At 36.5% G+C, this 20,599-nt stretch overlaps 1 protein-coding gene across 5 annotated transcripts in view; it reads left to right on the top strand.

Annotated features, from left to right (window-relative positions):
- The first annotated feature begins 4,159 nt into the window (after positions 1–4,159).
- dnmt3ab (DNA (cytosine-5-)-methyltransferase 3 alpha b) overlaps positions 4,160–20,599 on the top strand; it is a 592,789-nt gene continuing 576,349 nt past the window's right edge. For all 5 annotated transcript variants that reach the window (XM_039748778.1, XM_039748775.1, XM_039748773.1 and 2 more), the window contains exons 1-2: positions 4,160–4,264; positions 12,460–12,651. In XM_039748778.1, coding sequence (XP_039604712.1) covers positions 12,571–12,651 — 81 coding nt within the window. In that variant the 5' untranslated portion in view covers positions 4,160–4,264; positions 12,460–12,570. The remainder of the gene's footprint in view (positions 4,265–12,459; positions 12,652–20,599) is intronic.

Below are 20,599 nucleotides of genomic sequence, written 5' to 3'. Positions count from 1 at the left end.
CATTTTTTGGTTATTTACTGGATTGTGTGGCTCCTCATAGAGCTATTCCTTGACAAGGCACCATTTCATTCTGGGATGGGCTCTTTGTATATGAATTTGGTTCTTTGTGTTTTGAAAAACTTCCTAATATGTAGAAAAAAAATTGAAATCTTTCATGAACGGTAAACTACCTAGCAGGACGCTAGATTAAAGAAAACCTGGACTTAACCTGAGGCACTGTACGGTTGCAGTAAGAGTCCTTTTAAAATCATGACCCATTGGTATTACACAGATCTGTTACAATCTGGTTATTTACTGTATGGAGCCTGTTGAAGATCAAAATAAATCAAAGTTCATTCTGGAACTTTCTTATGGTTTCCCTATGGCATTGCTCTGAAGAATCACTCTGGCATCTTTATTTTTAAGAGTGTATAGACCAGCTGATATGCTGTTCTCCAATAAAATTCTTTACCCATGCTCATAACAGCTTATATTTTATTTAGTTTTCTGAAATTGCCCATTCCAATTTGGATACCCAGTTATGAAGCGTAAATAAATGCAGTGTTCAGAATATTCAAATTTTATCTGACTTTTAAAATGAATGTAAACAATACAGATTATGCCTGTCAGTCAATGAATAACTAAAAAGATTTTGCGAATATATTAACAGTAAGTCACCCCGAAGGAGCTTTAAATACGACCCCTGTGTTCAGCTGAAAATTATTTTTTTTCGTAACGTTATCATCAACCCAGAATGAATAAATAATGTGATTATGTACAGTCCAGGAGTGTTAATATTTCATGTTGTGAAAATTACTAAAATTATTAAGATGTTGTAACAACTGAATACACAATCGTTTGTAAAGTCGCACTGAAACAAGGAATCTCGCAGCGTAGCCGTTTTTTTCTCTTAAAAAGTAGAATATTAAGTGTAAAGATGATAAGCATCATACAAAAATATAAAACTAAGCAAAATGACCAAGTTGTCGGAAAGGTTATTCTTACAGGAAACGACTTCAGCAAGACATACAGACGTAAAATACTGTATTTACAGCAATGTTTCTTTAATACAGACTTTGACGCTTTATTTATTAAAGTGTACAATTTAACGCACTGCAGGTTGTGGTAATCATGTGCCCTGCTACTGAAATATTGACGTCTGAGCCGCCTAATTCGGGCTTTCCGAAAAGAACAAAAACAAATTAAAGTGCGCCATTTTACAGACTATCCTGCCGCAATAGAGACTTTCTGTTAGCAGATCAAATGGCAGGCGAGCAAAAGATAAACCGAGTAATAGCGTGCACGCATACATAGGGGTACAAGATGGCAAGCGTATCCTCTGATGGTTGAGCTAAATAAATGCATGATCAAATTGAGGGGCAAGATGTATTTTTTACCTCTTCGTTCATATAATGCTTGATGTGTGAAGTGTACACTTGAGCAAGTTATTGCTGCACAAGGTCATAAATGCCGCGTGCTTTTAGGTGAGCACACTCATATGAAACACAGAAAAATTCGGAAAATAAGACGGAAAAGAAGGAAAACTTCTCACTGGCACTCACATCGTAGAAAATGTACTTACACATATTATGTTGAGTTCAAACTATTTGACAAAATACTCACTTGTTCGTTTAGTCAAATCACATCGCCTTTTTACCTGTAATATGCGGACAGATTTTGGAAATAACACTGATTTTTACAATTGTGCTATTCCTAATGAAAACGCAATATTGGTTAAAAAAATAAAGCAATATTTGAAATCACAGTTTTTAGAATGAATTTAACACGATTGTGTAGTTGTTGCGTTTTTGATAGAAAACATAACACTCCTTTAAATCGGCCGTGTCATGAAAGGATTATATATGCGTGGCCTAAAACACGAGTGGCACAGCTTCCACTGAAAGAGCGGAAATGTGACATGTGGCGTTGTTTTTCAAAATGATGCATTCTTTACAGAGGTGGACGTATGAAAAACTATTGACAAGTTTACCTTTAAGCTGCTGGTGCATTACGTCCATAGGCTATGATCAATGACAAAAAGTGTCTGACGATCACAACTTCCAAATATTTCCTCATATGCCATACATGCTAATAGTACATCCTCAATAAATATAAAGTATATACATGAACAGATAGATGCTGAAAGAATGTCGCACTCCGTATAATTCTTACACCGGACGGCACAGCGGCGCAGTGTTTAGCGCCATTTGCTGACAGCCCCAGAGACTGCTTGTATGTAGTTAACACGTTCTCCTTGTATTCGACCAGGTGTACTTTTCTGAATGTTACAGTTTTGACGACTCTGAATCGGGTGCGGATGCGAGTGTGGGGTTGTGTACTCATTGAACTGGCGTCCAATTCAGTGCTGCCCATACCGTTGTACACAATATAGCTGAGAAAAGGCGTCGATAGTCATGGGTTAAGAAAATGAATTGAAGGTTACTTACAGTGCAAAAATATATTAGAAAAAATGAAGGGTGGGGGAATTCCTTAGCAACATTATGCTAATAGGAAACTGTACAGTAATACAGCATCACAGAAGTTCAAAATGTAAAGTCTGGGTCAGCAAGGGCAACACAAGTAACTTAATGAAATTGAGGCAGGGTGAATACTAGGTAATTTCTAAGGCGCCATTTGCCATATTGGTGTTCCCTTCCACCCATAAATACAGTAATCTTCTTTATGGACAGAAATGCTCCGCTCCGCTAGTGACAAAAACCCGGATTCCGCGCGGTCCTAAAAGCGTCGATTTTATTTAAGTTCGAGTGTTAAATTTCCTGGACATTTAATTGGTCGGATGTCGTTTAGCAATAAAAAAAATTAAAAAACGCCGTTTCACATTACCGAGCTGTAAAAGAAAGTGGTTCAAGTAAGAACATGTGAAATCTTTCTGGAATTAAAGAGTCACCCATTTCGATCATGGAACCCTCTGGAATAGTGTATATTGATTAACATATGAAGTATTTAGGAATAAAGTATCAAAAGGCTATGTTACATTTATTGTCGTATTGATAAGTAAACAAATCAAAGCACAACTCTAGGGTTGATCTGTTTTACATATTTTTACAATGACTCTTCAATGAACAGGCCTCCCGTCCAGGGATTATTTCAGTCTTGCGATCATTCCCTGTAGCGATAGGCTCTCCATGACAGTGCTCAAATAAACCAGCACAGTACATGGACTTATCAGTATATTACAGAGCTTAATTTAAATTAGTGAAATGAAAATGCAGGGTGTGAATATTGAACATACAGTATATGGTATTGATATGTAAGTGGGCATATACTCTATAACGCACATAAAAGCACATACACATACTTAAATGAATCTGTAAAGGCTGCAATTGCAAAGAATCATTTCTATAATGCCGCTGGAATACTTACTATTTAGCATCGTTTTACTGTATATGTTGATTTGGTTTCCACAGCGTCATTTCACATTTTATGAATTAAGCATTTTGGGGTGCATGAGGTGAATGTAAACTTTATACAGCCGAAATTAAAAGGGATCGCTTGTCTTTATCCCTTAGAGATCGCAATGTATTCATTTCGCATTACCTGAAATGCTAAATTCCATTTAATAAATAATTCCAGTCTGAAGAATGCTTTGTAATGGTAAACTTAATGCATGCAATATAAATCCGATGCGTGTTTAATGGAGAAAACACGTTGCATGGTTTAATCTGATGATATTAATTCACGCTTGCAAAATTTGAAATTAACTGAATTAGTAATTTTGTTGTAAATGATTTAAAATTCATGTTTGGGTCTGGTTTTTTAGAGGTGTTTAAGGCCACCCAGTGCAATGACCTCTAGATTGTATGGATTAAGATTATTTTAGATTGTAGATCATCTGATCGTCGGTAGGCTACTAACAAATTAATTAATTTGACCGTTTTGTATTCGCACAATTAACAAAGTCACCTTTTTCGTTTTAGCAATACAAGTTTAAACACTATACTAAATTAATTAATATAACTGTATATATATGTTGACTAATGTTTTAGTTATTGATGCTTTTGAAAAATGTTTTCATGTGAGTTTTTTTATTGCATCTTGTTACTGGAATTTTTAAAAACTTTACAGTGATGTCACTACCCGGAACGCTACATGTCATGCGCTAGGACCCAGCGAACCCGATCGTTTTCAGCGGCCTCTGCAGTCAGAGCCGAGCAGCTGGAGGAGGCCTCGCCGGCTGGGGAGGTGGAGGACAGGGAGAGAAGCAGAAGGAAGATCCGGGAGCTAGCGAAAACGAAAAGGTTCAGGCCTGGGACTGGCAAAAAGGGTAATTAACACTGTGATCCACTAATTAAACACCTCGGCCCGTGCTCAATATGCAGTCAGACGAGGGTAACCCTCTGAGCGGCATTGCTGCAGCCACAAAAAGGGTGCCATTTAGAAATGTGCAGAAAGTGGCATGATTTCTGGTGCTTTTTGCAAATGTGTGGATTTTGGCAGTGCAAGTAGCGGTTAAACCTGGGACAGCTAGGAGGTTAAATGAGCAATGACTAGTCGAATACATGCTGTGATCTCCTTTGTCTAGGTGCTTGAAATACTGTTTTATCTGTGTGCCACACTGAGCCAAAAGGGGTGGTATAATAACATGGAGGAGAGGTGGTAGGCTTGCTTTTTCTTGATTGCAGATGTGTCCTGAAGAGACACGCCGTTGAACTTGACAGTCGCCTAGAAAAAATACATTAGGTAGTGCCGAGCAGAGTGTACCGTTTTAATTGACACCTTGAACTCGGCAGTCACTAATTCATTGGCCACATATTTGGGCACGAGGCTAGCGGGTAAAGCGAACCCAACTAATGATATTCTGCCCCTTGTGTCCTATAATAAGATTAATATCGACTTAAAAGGGAAAAAAACCCAACATAGTCATCATTTAGGGAACAGTGTGCTTTAACAAATCTACAACTTCTAAAACCCGAGTTCACAAACCCTCCTAGGTCCCAATCTATCTCTGTTCTAAGTGTTTATGAGAGCTTTAGGGCTTCTATTTGAAAACTTGGTTCACTTCTGCCGGTGACACCATAAAAGTGCACTAAAGAGGCGGGCATTGATTTAAAAAGGGTCTTTTGTGTAGAAATGCCCCCAGGATCACGCATTCCTGCACTGGTGGCAAACTTTAGAAGAAGTGCATTTTTACTGTCAAATGTAACACAAGGCATTAAAGTTTTAATGTAATAATGTGATATTATGAAGTATGTGCTTGTTTGAATATTTAGGGTGGACTTCTGATGTTTTCGTTTTGTGAAAATTACACAGAAACAACTCAACTGCCTGCGCTTTCGATTAACAAGAACGAAGCATGCATTGTAAGAGTTGCATTATTAATATATAAAATTTGAGCAGACAAGGAGTGTTAAGTGTTAGGAATTAATTGACCTACATTCTATGGGGTTCTCTTGCCAAGAAATGCTCGAAATAATCGTTCAGTCACTTTAAAATACATTGACGTGCATACAGTTAATGTCTTCACTACAGTCACAAGAGCCCATGAAAGTACTTTTCCTGGGAGAAGGGGACAAATGAGGTCACAGCTTGCTCAGGGAAGGACACTGATGTATGCAGCACACACACCCACCACATGATAAATGAGTGCACAAGAGTTCAAAATTACATGTGGAATGCACTAAACTGATTCTTGTAGTTCTTATTATAAGATCTTTATAATTCCACACAACCCTTTTGCTTTTGCATGTACTGCTTGTTGGAGATCATTTGACATTCACAACTAATATGCACTGAAAATGCACTCTTATGCATTCTGAGTGTGACAAATAGGAAGGGAAATGTTCTTCCATTATGAGTTTATTTAAAAAAAAACAAAGAAGTACTATGTCTTAAAATCCAAAACCTTAATATGAGCTATTGTTTACAGAATAATGAATTCACAGATCTGTATGACCTCTTAATTTATGCTAGCATTGTTCTTAAATAGTGATTTATGAATTTTATATGATCTGTCTTATTTGCTTAAGTTGTAGAATGCAGAGAATCCTTCAATGATTATTTAACAAGGAAGCAGTTAGTTGCTCAAATTAAAAGCCTGATAGGCTCCTAATTATTTTGTACAGTTTAATATTAGAGCAACTATTATTTTGAAATTTAATTTATTCACAATTACCAAGGGGCGTATGTGTTTACAGTACTTAAGTTAAATAAAGCTATAAAATAACTGAATGTTTTTGTCAGACCTTTGTGCTCTTAATAACATATATGCTACTTCTGTAGGTCATACTTGGGCAAATAATATACAAACTGACATAATGACATTTTAATATATTGTAATAAAAAAGAACATTTGACTAGTGCCATATCCACTTTTTTCCTGATACTGCAGGGATAGGTTCCTGCCCCCTGTATTGGATTTAGCAGGCTCAGAAGTGAAATGATGAATGGAAATATGAATGTAATTTTAAATGTAATCATTTGTCACTCAGTAAATAACTAAGCTCATAATTAGATTTAAATTTCCAAAACAAGGAGAAAGAACCCTGAACATTCTTGTCCTCTCTGTCTTTGTACATGCTATGTATGTGTCTGTTATACAGTAACTGAGTATATTAATCTGTAATTTTACTGAATCACAGTCTTTATTATATTCTTATATTTATTATTATTATTATTTATAGTAGTAGTAGTATCAGTAGGAGAAGTAGACATAATACGCATAGAGGTATTATTGTCCTGTGTACAGAATACAGTGAAATTTGTACTTGCATTTTTGAATAACATCTATTATCCAGCATATATGTTCTTTCCTTGTATGCATATAGGTTGACGTTTGGTACTGTACTTTCCATCCTCACACCAAAGAGGAGCATGTTAAATGAATTTGGATTCACAATAAACATGGTGTGTGTGAGTGTGTGAGTTTGTCCTATGATGGACTGGGATCCCACACATTTGTGTTTCCAATACCTTTCACCTCATGCGGAGGCTTCTACTCCCAATGACCTTTTAATGGAAACACACAGTATGGCTGAGAAAATGGATGGAATAATTATTCAGAATTAATTTTAAATGCAAAATTTGTTTATTGTATGCAGGACCAGAAATAGCAGAGTGTTTCTCTTTTTTTTTTAAATAAATAGCTAAATAACAGAACGTATCTTTGAAATAGATTCAGCTTACAATGAAAATATACCGTCAATTTCAGGAGTTTGCTTAAGTTACCATAAATCTTGTTGTTAATTTTCTTTCGATACAATTACAGAGGTGAAGACCACAATGCACTTCAATAGCAGCTTTAGTAATTTATAAAATTGTATAAGCAGCAAAGCAAAAACTTTACATTCAAACTGAACTGCATTTCTTGCAGCAGTAAAGCGAGCATTACTACGCTATACCTGTACTAACGTTATTCATAGATTTTCATCCTAAAAGCTAATATCCACCTGCTTTTGCTTTTATGCAACATTTTAAAGGCATTTCTATAACCTTAAACACGTTTTTTTTTTACTTTTCCAAACTGCAGTTGCTCAATTTTTAAAATTTGAAATTTTGTTAATACGCTATTTACAAAGGAGTAAAACTAACCTGTAAACAGTTTTAGTTTTAGGAAAGCTTAGATTATATACATAATTTACGTAGTGAATCGAGTTTGGGTGTATTTTCTTTATTAATCTTGAGACATTTTTTTTAAAACTGTCTCCATTTCCGTGTGCTAACTCTGATAATTCCTTTTAAAGGGCTGCCCCTTAGGCTTCCGAAATGTCGCTTTTAGAAGCAGTTAAACTTCCTTTGCTTTGTCTGATAATAAAGCGACTGCTCTTGATCTCAAAAGCAGTCAGTTTAGAGTTTAGTTAAATAAATCCATAACTCTAGTTTAGATGATTTATTCGTCCGATTTAATGTTAAATGGTGATTAGATTTATAAGGTAAATTCCCGCGGCACTTTTTCGCAGGAAGTGGGAGCCATGCTTTAAATCTCTAACCAATTGTTGTTATTCGTCGACTAGAAACATAAAATCCTCCATGGCAGCATTGCCAAGGAGTATATGAGACGTCTTAGAGGCAACGCAGACATAAAGTAAACATATGCAAAAGCAGAAATACTGTATCTGATTTCCAGATCAATGTAAATGTGACGTATGTCCAAGAAAACGAACTTTACAAAGGGTACAGGCTAGCAATCGTTGGTCACGAAAAATTACGAGTTTCGATCCGACAGTTTTGTGTGTTTAAAGGAAATCGCCAGTGATTATGCTCATAGTATTCTGTTATAAAAACCTTTAATAATGAATTCCCCAAAGTGACTAGGCTCGATAGCACGTGTTTAGAGAAATACTAAGTAGGATCCATCTTGCTCCCAAAGCTGTCTGGACAGGCGTTGGTTCCATGTGACCCAGTGAATGAACGGGTTAGAAAAAGGATAGCTGGACTGTCTGACTGAGGGTTCAAACGGTACATTTTCATATAATGCCAAGTAAACTATCGTTCGTTGTGCACGTTGAAATATCAGGTTTTTTCAATAGTAAAGATCAACAATGTATTTTTTGAAGTTATTGTTAATCTTTCTGTCTCGCTACACAATTAAATGTACTTGGAAAGCAAGTACATGAATACCAAAGTATAAAAAGTCACATTAAGCCAGACCCCGGTATCTGATGTGTGTGTCTAAACAGATCAGCGGGATAACCTGGCAGTTAAACAAGTTATTCTGGCACAAATATATTGTATATGGCTTATCAGTATAAATCTTAGTTTGTACACCGGCACACACCCGTGCTACGTGGATTGATTGGTTCCAGATGAGGGAAAATGTTCCTTTGTGCGCCATTACTGCGCAGGAAACTGCATTAGCTAAGCCAGAATTTGTTATGTGCACTCATGTAACAGGTGCAAGTCCATTTGTTTTGTAAGAACTGACACGAAACATACACACACTCACACACCACCAAACACACAAACTGATTGCATGCACGCATCTCTAATCGAACTGTGGCATTTTCAAGAAAAAAAGATTAAAATTGCTAACAAGTGATACAATCTGCTTTATCCCTCAGTTAGCCTGCAAGTGCAGGCACATACAATTCAGTGCTTCTCAGTTTACAAGAAATGAATTCCAAGTGGAATTACGTATGATAAATATGGGGTATGGCTGCTGAAGGACGTACAACTTAAATCGTATGTTCAGACTTTACAGAATTTACTTGCACGTTTCGCTTTTATCACACACGTTATTCTTCCACCATTTTTATAAATGCAGTTTACACTTTAACCCTCTGTTATAAATATGAACCTTTACTAAATTAAAAATTTCATGAAAAAAATACAATCGTCCAGATTGCTGGGATATCCGAGAATGAGATTATTAAAGCACGAAAGTCTGTTAAGTGCATGAAGTTCGGGGATCTAGAAGTAAATGAACACAGAGTACTGATGTAAATAAACTAGTCAAAAAAGGCACACATGCTAATAAAGACACACAACATTCAGAATATATGTTGATAAAGAGTAAAGTATTGCGGAAGCAACAGTCCTGTCCCATCCATCCATTTTCTGCACTAGTTTATAGTATGAGTGACAGGACTGTGAGCACATGGAGTCTATCTTTGAATGCGCAAGGAAGGAAACAACTCTGGATGGGATGCTAGTCCCTTGCTGGGCACACTCGTGTTGCTGGCTTCCACTGACACCCCTTTTTCTGATTTACACATTGTTTATTTCTTGTTAGCATCTTTTGTAACAGTCTTGAGGTTATAGACCTGGTTTCCATTATTTTCCTGTTCTTAAGATCAAGCCCTTATGTTTTATATTTACCTAAACTCAGCAATTTAGCTTCTATTTTAATCCAAATCAATATTCTTAATAAAAATACACGGAAAGACACACTGAATTAGTATACATTTCTAATGAAAAAACAGTAACGTCAAAACTTATTGTTCCTTATTAGTTAAAAAATCGTGTTGTCCATGATGTAATCACACACATTCTCTTACTCTGTGGGTACTCTGACTGTCACAGAGCCTTAACTTTAGCCCTATACAAAATTCCACGCCACGGGTAAGTTTAGCAGCACGTTGGCAGGGGCACTGCAGTTTAACCTAATTCAACTAACAAGCTTCCCTCCCGGTCTCTTAGTTTTCAGAATTTCGGAAGTCGCTTTACACGCACTTTCTCTATTAGATGGTATCCCTAGCCAAAGCCCAGACAAACAATGTATTGTATCTTGCCTCAACATAATCACAGGAACGATGAATTTGCAGATTATTTATACATTTATTTGTGCATTTCACCATTTTTTTTTAGCAATGTCCAAATATGCTTTTATTAAGTAAATACAAAATCACCAATCCATATTTTTCAGCTTCAGTTTTCACATCGCGAAAGTAGTAGCTATGTATTTGATGCTTTAAGGCCCACATTTTTGTCAGTCGCCTATGCTGTCTCTGTGATCAGGACGAAAACGGAAAAGAAAATCAGTAGTGCCTAAATATACGTGTGTACGCATTGTTAATGAGTGTGCAGAACACGCAAATCAGGAGTAGTTCCATTTAAAAATTCTAGAAAAAAAATCAAGACGACTGTAATCACGAGGATACCACCGAGAATGCAGGTTACAGAATCACAGCAGCAAGATCTTGATGGTAAAAGCTGAAGCGAGAGTGGAACAAAGTATGATGCTGGCACTGATTCAAAACCCGCCATGTTGAAGCATTTCACAGAAAGGACACTCGATACATTGCAGTAGACGCACACGTTTAGTGGCAATGCTACTGTCTCGAGAAATCTTCCGAATGTTGACATAAAATGAAGAAAGGTGCGCGAAATAGATCAATGCCATCGCGGTGTGCCAGACGTCTTACGTCGGGTATTCATAAGACGCTGCGGGGACCGGGCGTCTGTATTGCTCAATGCATAACAAATCCCATATATATTTAAGTTAACGCATTTTTCCATATCCATGTATATTGTCTGCATAACTGATGGTGGCATCTGTTTTACCAGAAACTAGACAATATACGCGATTACGTTCCTGCTGCAAAAGGCATATTCCGCCAGCACAGCATTGCCATTTAAAGACTCGACGAAGTAAAATGTCTACAAATCTCTCTTTCTTTTACAGACAAAAATTTGAAATCGTCGTTACGTTTTTATAAATGACTCATTTGGTTTTAGGTGATTTTAAAATGGCGCTTTCACTTGGAAAATAAATTCTCTTTCTAGTAACAAGGCATCCCATTTTAGTTTACACTAAAATATTATCACCTGCTCTGTTTAAGAAACAGTGAACTGTGCTACTTAAAAGATTTATTTTTATTCATAAGATTTAAATAAATATCGGAACCACCCATCCATCCATTTTCTACAGTCGCTTTTTCCTGTACAGCGTAATGGGAAGCTGGAGCCTCACCACGCAACGTCTGCCACAAGGCGTGAAATGCGTATTATTATTAAGACGGAACAATATTAGGTGGAACGCCCGTTCAGACGTTTAAAGTATGACCTATACAACAGCAATTAACAGCACAATTCGTGAAAATTAATTTTTTATAGAGTCGGCGTGAATCTAAACGCCCAGCTGCCAAGAACTGCAACATTAAAAAAAAAAAGTCTGCCCAGTGCCTGGGCTTTGTGCTCCGTCATTTCTTTTTAAGTTACCACTTACTAATCAGAACTTTCATCCTGGTAGACACATTACATTGTTTCTCTTGCACTTTGTTACCTTTAGTTAACGCTGGATAGGGTCGATAATGTTACGGCTTGAAATGCACTTCTTAATGTTTGACAAAGTGGCAAAGCCACCACCAGCTTTTGTGGAGAGTTACAAGGGAAGGTCGTTTTCTTCAAAGCTGTGCCCTCGTCCTGAAACTGGACCCTGTGTCCTCTGAAAGTTGCCATTCCCACAAAGGTGCGGAGTAAAGGTGCCTCTCCAGGAAAACTTAAATATCATATGCGACAAATCACATTGAGAAAAATCATTTATATACGTGCCGTTGGCTTGAGTATTTGGTGACAAAATAAAAGCAGTTCTTGCGCACATGTTAATGATATTGTTTAAATATGGTGTGCGCCCATATTAACATTTATGCATTTATCAGTGTACGTAGTTTAAGCATATGTGCTTCTAATATATTAATTAGATGTATGTATTGTATGCAAAACGGAGATATTACGGATGTAGGTAATATGATTTAGGACAAAATGTAAAGCACGCGGCAATACGTTCATACAGATTGACAAGGCAGCGGAAAGGTAATGCATTCTGGGGGTGCTCGATCACAGGTAAGCCACATGCCCCTGACATTCTGAAATTCAAATTGCGAGACTATGTCCTTTGTTAAGTAGTGGGACAGCCAGGTATACAAAATGGTGGGATAAATAAAATAAATAAATAAAGAAATACATGATAAGGCATACGAAGGTACTACATGCATGAATATATGGTAGCTTATTATTTATGTGCGCATAAGTCGCCCACGTACAGCCAGTGTTTGCTCATTCTTTTTCCTTTCTTCTTTGCAGGTTGAAGAAAGAATTGCAAGGGAGGAGGCTCCAACCAGTGAATTTTTTTTTTAAATTTTGCCTTTTATTTTCTTTAATTTATTGTTCCCCTTACAAGAATATATTTTCGGGATGCCGTCCAACGCTACTGCCACCACGACAGCCACAATCAAAAGCCCCGACTTCGATCATGACGCAGTTGGAAATAAGATGGTAAGAGGCATGACGCTTTAGAATCCATTGTAAAAATAACAAACCGTTATATGCCTCTTGATTTTTTTATGTACGTGGAATGTTATGTTTGTAAATGTTTAAGTCATGCTTTAAGAAATATTTTTGGAGGGAAGTGTCGGAAGAGAGAGCGCAGGATGACGACACGGCGTGTGCGTTGCAGCGCAGTGGCCCGGACACGCCTCTCTTCTCCTGCCGACTTGCGCGCTGTACAGTTGTGCACGTCGGCCGCAGGTACAGACTCGGAGTGTGCTGTTAAAGGATACAGCTGGTGCATTTTGATTATCGCAGTTAATTTTAAGTATTGATAAATGTAAGCACTCCACTTATCATGGCTTTTTTCCCCCACTACGAAACAGCATCGACATTGGAGTCCTTGGCGGATTTTTGTCAAAGATTGGTTACTGAATGAATGTTGTCTTTCTCGTACATTTTTTTCCCAGTCTTCTGTAGTTTGTTACGTATATTTTATTGTTAAGTATTTTCAGTATAACACAGCTTTCGGTTAAACAAACACGGCTAACGTCCTGCAGGTGCATAGCCAAGCTTAAGGAACACACTCGTATTTTTTTAACATTTACTTGCATGAAATCAGTATTGAGCTGTAATTAAAAATAATAATATACAGTATATTTAAGTAAGTGAGCAAGTTAAATAAGACTTTTACAGGTCTTTTACAACACAGTGAACATTATGGTTGCTCTGTGGAAAAAGGACGTCCATCCACAGGTTAAGAAAGCTGTGGCTTGAGGATAGATATGAATTGCACCAGTGCTTCTACCCATAAATTAAGGGCATCTGATGATTCAAGTGATTATTGCTGATGTACTTAAGTAGTATTTTAAAAGTTTATCTTCATGTCTTCTGAAGAAAAAAACTGTCCCATTCGCTTGTGACATACAAACCACAGTACCTTTCAAAATAAATGCATCTGCATTTTTCTTTTATGTTTTGATCCCCATAAATACTGTAATTTCTGCAAAATGGTTATCTTATAACATCTACATAATTGAAACTTTAAAGTGAGTGCTTTTCTAGTAGTTTATCGCAGAGTTTATACATAGAGTATACTGTGCACTAACTCATGAATTAATTCCTCTACCCAGTGTCGGAGCTCCATGCTTTAGCTCAGTGTTTTAGGGAGCTGGAGCTTACCTCAGGAGCAAATGGCACAAAGAGTGAATCATGCTTGGGCCACATGACAGCTCAACTGAAGTTACAGCAGAAACTTCATTTTTAATATGATTATGATACAGTGCTAATTTAAAGAATGGACTTTATACTACTTAATTTGTTTTGCAAGTGGACTCATTTGCTGGTGTACTGTGCTAGTTTGAATTTACACTTATAGTAGCAGACATGAGGTTGTGCAGAGAAATCACTGTTAATTGTTGACGTTGAAAATCACTATTTAGAAGTTTAATGGGTCAAAATGTATCACCTCAGTGTCTGTGGAAGTTTCTAATCTCCTCAGAGTCAATTTATTTTTTGGTTATCACAGTAGGAAGCTGGTATTTTGATGAAGTACAGTGTGACGTAGTGGTTAAGGCTTTGAACTTCAAATCTTGAAGCTGTGGGTCCAAATTGTGACCAAGTTACTTAACCTGCCTGTGCTCCAATTGGGAAAACAAAAGAAATGCAACCAACTGTACCTCAAATATTGTGATTCATTAAAAAAAAAAACATACTTTGTAAATATTCTGGGCCTGAAATGGTTGACCATATTTTATTAATTGAGGATAGTACTTGGTTAGCTCATTAACAACCCTCTTGTTTTTCATCTCATTAGGTACAAATGATTTAGAATGATCTACAACTATTTGAGTGGGTTGCGTGCAAATTTTGCTGTGGAGTCCACCCTGAAATTTTGGGAGTGAGGGTTATTCACATCTCATCACAAAGAAGCTAGACTGTTTAGGTGTAAGGCCATTTATTAAAGATTAACTACATTTTGTCAATTTGTATATTTTATATGTGCAAAAAATACCATTTTGTGATACGGCTGTGGCCACCATTGTCTTGGAAGCTACTATGTAGTAATGCTCAAGTGGAGTGAGCTTGCTGTATAAAGAAACCCTCACTATCAAAGCTCAGAAAGTTTACGTGAAGGTGAAGTTATTTGCCTTTGGCTCTATGGATTAAGACTGCTGTGTTTGTGCTTTCTGTACAGACAACACTACCTAAGTTTGCATCATAGGTACAAAGTGAAAGTCAGTTGTGGCAGGAGTGCCACATGTATTAATAGTAAACTAATTAAACAGAATTGTACCCTGAAAGTATATTACAGTAATAATCAATATTTTGATTTTACACTTATCTTTAGGAAGCTCCCCAAAAGATTCACAAAGGTTTATTTCAGAAGAGTTCATGTTTCATTTAGGGTGGCTGAGTCTTTGCTAGGCCGCCCCACACCCCATATTTTACATCAGGGACAGGGGCTGTCCAGCCTTGGGGATACCCAGTATAGAAGGAAAAAGTTAATGTTGAAACAAGATCTATGCAGTGCACATTTCTGTAGCTTTTGTATATCCAGAATTATTGTAGTCTCTAAATCAACTGCTGCTGCTACAAAACAAAGTATCACTCGCCAAAAAAGTGGTATGGCTTTACCTGCTCTTAAAGCATCTAGTGATCTTGTTCAGAATTCCTTTTGAGTAGATCATCTGTAGCCAAATGATGTAGCCTGGGAGTAGTTTTCAGTCCTCGTCACATAAAGCTTATAATATCAAAAGAAGAGACAGAGTTGATCTTATGAAAATTGAGGTACTTTTGTTCAGTTATCCTTTTTCGCTGACACTATGCTTGTTTTATGAAAACAAATTTTTGCTGACATAGTTCTTGACTCCTGGTATGCTTAAAAGTAAACTTGAGAAATTTTTCATTCAAGAGTTTTAATGGCATGTTTTACGATTTTTGGATGGCATGGTAGAACCAATATAATTTATACAATATATGTATGAGAAGTATGCACCTGATGAGGGATTAGTATAAAAAACTTCACAAATGAAGTATATTGTAGCCTACTGTATATCTATATTTATGTATTAAATACACAATGCATTGGTAATGTTTAATTCTATAAAAGTAAGCATAGAAATAATAGAAAATTATACAATTCAAAGCTGTTTAAATTGTGATAGAAGTAATAAAAATGTATATACAGCCTCTATAGACTCTACATTTTTAAGTCATCACTAATAAATCATTTTTGTAACTGGGTCTTGGCTATCCTTTGACATCACCTATGAGTCATGAGTAAAATTTCAACTACTCTGCGTCAAATGGGTGGTCTCCCAATAACTGTACCCAAAGGAGGTCCTAAAGGTAGAAAAGTACATAGCAATAATAGATAGAATTTTGTAGGCTAAAATAACCCCTTTACCGATTTTAAAACTAAGGAAACATAATTTTAAATTGTGAATTATCTTTCCAGCTTGCTGTTACCCATTTAGCTAAATTTAAAAGTCCAGTTGCCCCAGAACTGCTCCCTGACTACTTGTGTTGAGTTTGTATTTTCAGCATTTTTTAGATTATTTCTCCCTGAGTTAGTCAGTGTTCCTCAGGTGAGAAAGTGAAAAGGGAGAAGAAAAAATTAATTAAAAATATAGCTATTGCAAAACTTTATTAACCTTAAACATGTTGCATTTATTATATATCTATTAATAGTATTGAAACACATCTTTGTATATAGATTTTTTGTATTTATTTTTAGGAAATAAATATCAAATTATGGCAGCGCTGCTGCCTTGCAGTAAGGAGACCTGGGTTCGCTTCCCAGGTCCTCCCTGTGTGGAGTTTGCATGTTCTCCCCATGTCTGCGTGGGTTTCCTCCAGGTGCTCTGGTTTCCACCCACAGTCCAAAGACATGCAGGTTAGGTGCATTGGTAATCCTAAATTGTCCCTAGTGTGTGCTTGGTGTGTGTGCATGCCCTGTGGTGACCTGGCATCCTGCCCAGGGTTTATTCCTGCCTTGTGCCTTGTGCTGGCTGGGATTGGCCCCAGCAGGCTCCTGTGACCCTGTGGTTAGGATAGAGCGGGTTGGATAATGACTGACTGACTGAGAATACCAAATTGAAAAAAAAAACATCTGGGGTCGCTTGATGTAGAAAGGAAATGCTTGATTAAAAACAAAAATGTAATAAGCTGGAACCTAAGCTAGATATCTTAGTCCACAGGCAACATACCGTACTAACCATCATAATACCATCACAATTGGAGTGGTCTTATTTCTTTGTTGATAGATGGTGACATAGTATTTCCATCCATTCCAATGCTGATCCAGTTCAGGTTTTATGTTATGTGTCTATAGTACAATGATATTTTTACTTGTGAATCTCCCACAGACTAGTGATAGTAGTATAGTACTAACCCATCCATCCATCCATCCATCCATTTTCCATCCCGCTGAATCCGAACACAGGGTCACGGGGGTCTGCTGGAGCCAATCCCAGCCAACAAAAAGCACAAGGCAGGGACCAATCCTGGGCAGGGTGCCAACCCACCGCAGATAGTACTAACCATAGACAATACATACTTCACAAACAAAGAAAACTACAAGATTATATAAAAAACACACACACATACCCAAATTTGTCTAGACCATGCACACAACATGTCATCAGTCTCAATAGATTTTGCTATATTGTACTTTCTCTCACAACTACGAGGAGCTTGACATACTGACAGTAATTTGTAGCTATAACTCTGTTTCCCTGGTCATAATTAATTAGTGTAGGTTATTTGCTATTATAATCTTCTCATGTAATTTAAAAAGATAAATCTATGTTAAAGTGAAAGTTAGGCTTTGTAGAAATTATTTATTTTAATTTTATTCAGGTAATTTTACTCTTGGAGTTCTGGCTATTACTTCCCTACTTATTCCGAGCATATGCTGTTAAGTCAATTAATTTTTATAGCACAAACAAAGAAAACTACAAGATTAAAAAAAAAAAACACAAGCGTGTATACCATGTGTCTCTAGTGTATATTGCAGTGGTACTTTTTTGTGCACACTGTGATAAATAAAAGACTTCCTCAAGATTTTTTTGACCCTGTGTCTGTTTTGCTGTGGTTTATGTCGAGGCAATCCTTCTCTTCTTCAGTAATATTGAGTGAATGTTGAAAAATGAACTATAAGCACATCGTATTGTAGAAATGTTAAGTAGTTCAATATTGCAGGGTGAATAATGTGGAGTGCAAAAACAAAATGACAGTTTAAGATTTTAACTAAATTAAGACGGTGGGTAATTGGTTACTTTTGAGGATAATACTTGCACTTTGATTTATTTTAAGTCTTGAACTTTTATTTAAAAAGAATGTGACTAATATAATTATTGAGAATGTTCAGTATTAAAAAGTATGGGCATTTTTTCATTAAATTTCATGAAGCATTTTTTACACTTCTTGATGCATCAGAATTCATAAGTAAACCAAATATTAACACACACTTCTTTAAGATTTCAGCATGATGCTGTAGAACAAAAAGTAGGACCTATGTGGTGATTAGTATTTCTGGCGCCGCAGCAAGTGGCAGCCATTCCAGCAGCTCCGTGTATGACTTTATGTTTTTATCTTTTTTTTCTATTTTTCTCTATTTCAATGATCACTTCTATCACTTTCTTTTATGTGGAATAGCTCCCTGGACACTTTTTACTGTTTTTACTACTTGACATGGATTTTTACATGCCGAGATTCGTCTATACAAATAGTCAACTTTTGTGAATTTCCCCTTGGGATTAATAAAGTATCTATCTATCTATCTATCTATCTATCTATCTATCTATCTATCTATCTATCTATCTATCTATCTATCTATCTATCTATGTGGATGTTCAGCTTGTAATCAGATAAAAATTTATTAGTAGAGATGTGCTATAAAAAAATATATAATACATTTTCAAGATCAGCATCCTTCAGTTCAACTCTGAAGGGAATAAAGATTATTTTTTTCATAATGCCTATGTATAAAGACACAGTTTTGTTTATATTCATAAGAAGAAAAAGCAGTTGCAGGCTGAAAACATAAAAGAACCCTAATAATATCTGTCCATTATCATAACTGTTGAGCTTTGGCCAGATGACAGCAGAGGAGAGAAAAACAAACATTCCAGTCAGCAACATCCCTAGAAAGAATAATTGTCTGGTGGATCTGCAGTCAGTTATAACAGACAACGTGAAAAGTCAAAGTCAGACACAGTCATAGTTCTAAAGACCTAGACCAACAGGCTATCAAACCCCTTCTGGGCATTATGACAACACAATTTCCATCCTTTGATTCCAAGCAGTGCTTGAAATGGAAATATGTAAGTATTGGTACCTAGTGTTTTCAACTGATGCATTAATGTGAAGGGAATGTAGCACAAAGCAGTATCTTTGGCTTCCTAATTAGAAGTTCAAGTGCCAAGGACTGTTGCATGGTTTAAGTGTCTCAGAGAGCTGGGGGTGGGATAGGGGGTATCCCCCCTGTAATTTTCAGTAGTGTGTCTGGAACGGATAGTCATGGTGAGAACCAATAAGCTAGAAAACACCTCCAGTACGCTTTTAAGAGTACCAATGCTCAACAACAAAAATTAAGAAGTGATGGTTCTCTCTACTGGCAAATACAGTCCTACTTCAAGCACTGATTCCAAGGCTTACAGTATCACCAGATGCCTTTTCATGGTCCATAGTAGGAAACTAGAAGAGAGACAGAATAGAGGAGGGTTAGTATTGGTTCATAACTATTATATTACTTGTGTTTTTGTGCAAATGAGTAACAAACAGAGATGCAGTTTGCATAGCTATTCAGCAATTATAATGAGGGTAAGATGAACTAAACTAGTGAGTATTCAGCCTGCATTTAAAAGGTCAGACTGAAGGGGCATGTTTTATATAAACAGCTACAGCTTTGGGGTTTTCTAGCTAAAAGTTCGACCTCCCACTGTAATGTTATTAACTTTTGACATCTTCAGTAGGCTGACATCTTAAGCAGTGAAAAGTTAGATAAGCAGGACCTTGACCATTTAATACTTTATCTGTAAGAAGGATGATTTTGAAATTAGACCTAAGCTTACTTGAAAAACCATGAAAAAGCTTACAAAGAGGAGCTATGTAGTTGTATTTTCTAGCTTTTATAATGACTCTTGCAGCAACATTTTGAAGTAACTCAAAGCTGCATACAGAGTGCTTTGAACAGCCTGTGAGTAACACATTGCATTAGTCAATCCTACCAGAATCAAATGTAAAAATTAATTTTCAGTGCCCTCCATATTAATTTCCTGTATTTTTAAACTGAAAAAAAAAAAAAAAACGGGTTTTGATTAATTTTGTAATATGTGTTTTAAAAGATATATTGGTCTCACAACTACACTGAAGTCGTGTGCTGATTCAGTAAGACTAATGTTTAGACCATCTTTGTTAAACAGTGACAGAACATTTTTATAGTCAGCATCACTCACTCCAATAAATAATTTCTGTTTTTTCTGTTATTGAGTGACAGACAGTTATCATCCATCCACTGTCCACTTTTTTAACTCACTGGCATGGTTAATTAAGAGTACTAACTAAGAAACATCATTTGGTCTTCTAGAAAAGAATAGTTGGGTTCTGTCTGTAAATGAATGAAAAATAAATGTTATGCTTGTAATGATATTTCCCAATGGAAGCATATAGAGTGAGAACAGTAAATGTCCGAGAAATGAGCCTTGTGGGACGTTATATTTAAATTTTGAATGTAATTATGGAGTACTGCTAGCATATTTCTATACATGCTCAATTCAGTTTGCCAAATATGGACTAAACCATGTAAGAATAGTGGGTGTGAGCCCAATGCCATTTTCTAGCCCGTGTAGCATAACAGATTGGTCAATGGTGCTTTAGGCTACATGTAAATCTAACAACATATTACTGTGGATTTTTCAACCTATATGAGGACATTAGAATGTTTTTTACA

The sequence above is a fragment of the Polypterus senegalus genome, chromosome 3, assembly GCF_016835505.1.
Source record: "Polypterus senegalus isolate Bchr_013 chromosome 3, ASM1683550v1, whole genome shotgun sequence".
Classification (NCBI taxonomy): domain Eukaryota; kingdom Metazoa; phylum Chordata; class Cladistia; order Polypteriformes; family Polypteridae; genus Polypterus; species Polypterus senegalus.
The sequence above is the reverse complement of the archived record's forward strand: the minus strand, read 5'-3'. Positions and strand labels throughout refer to the sequence as shown.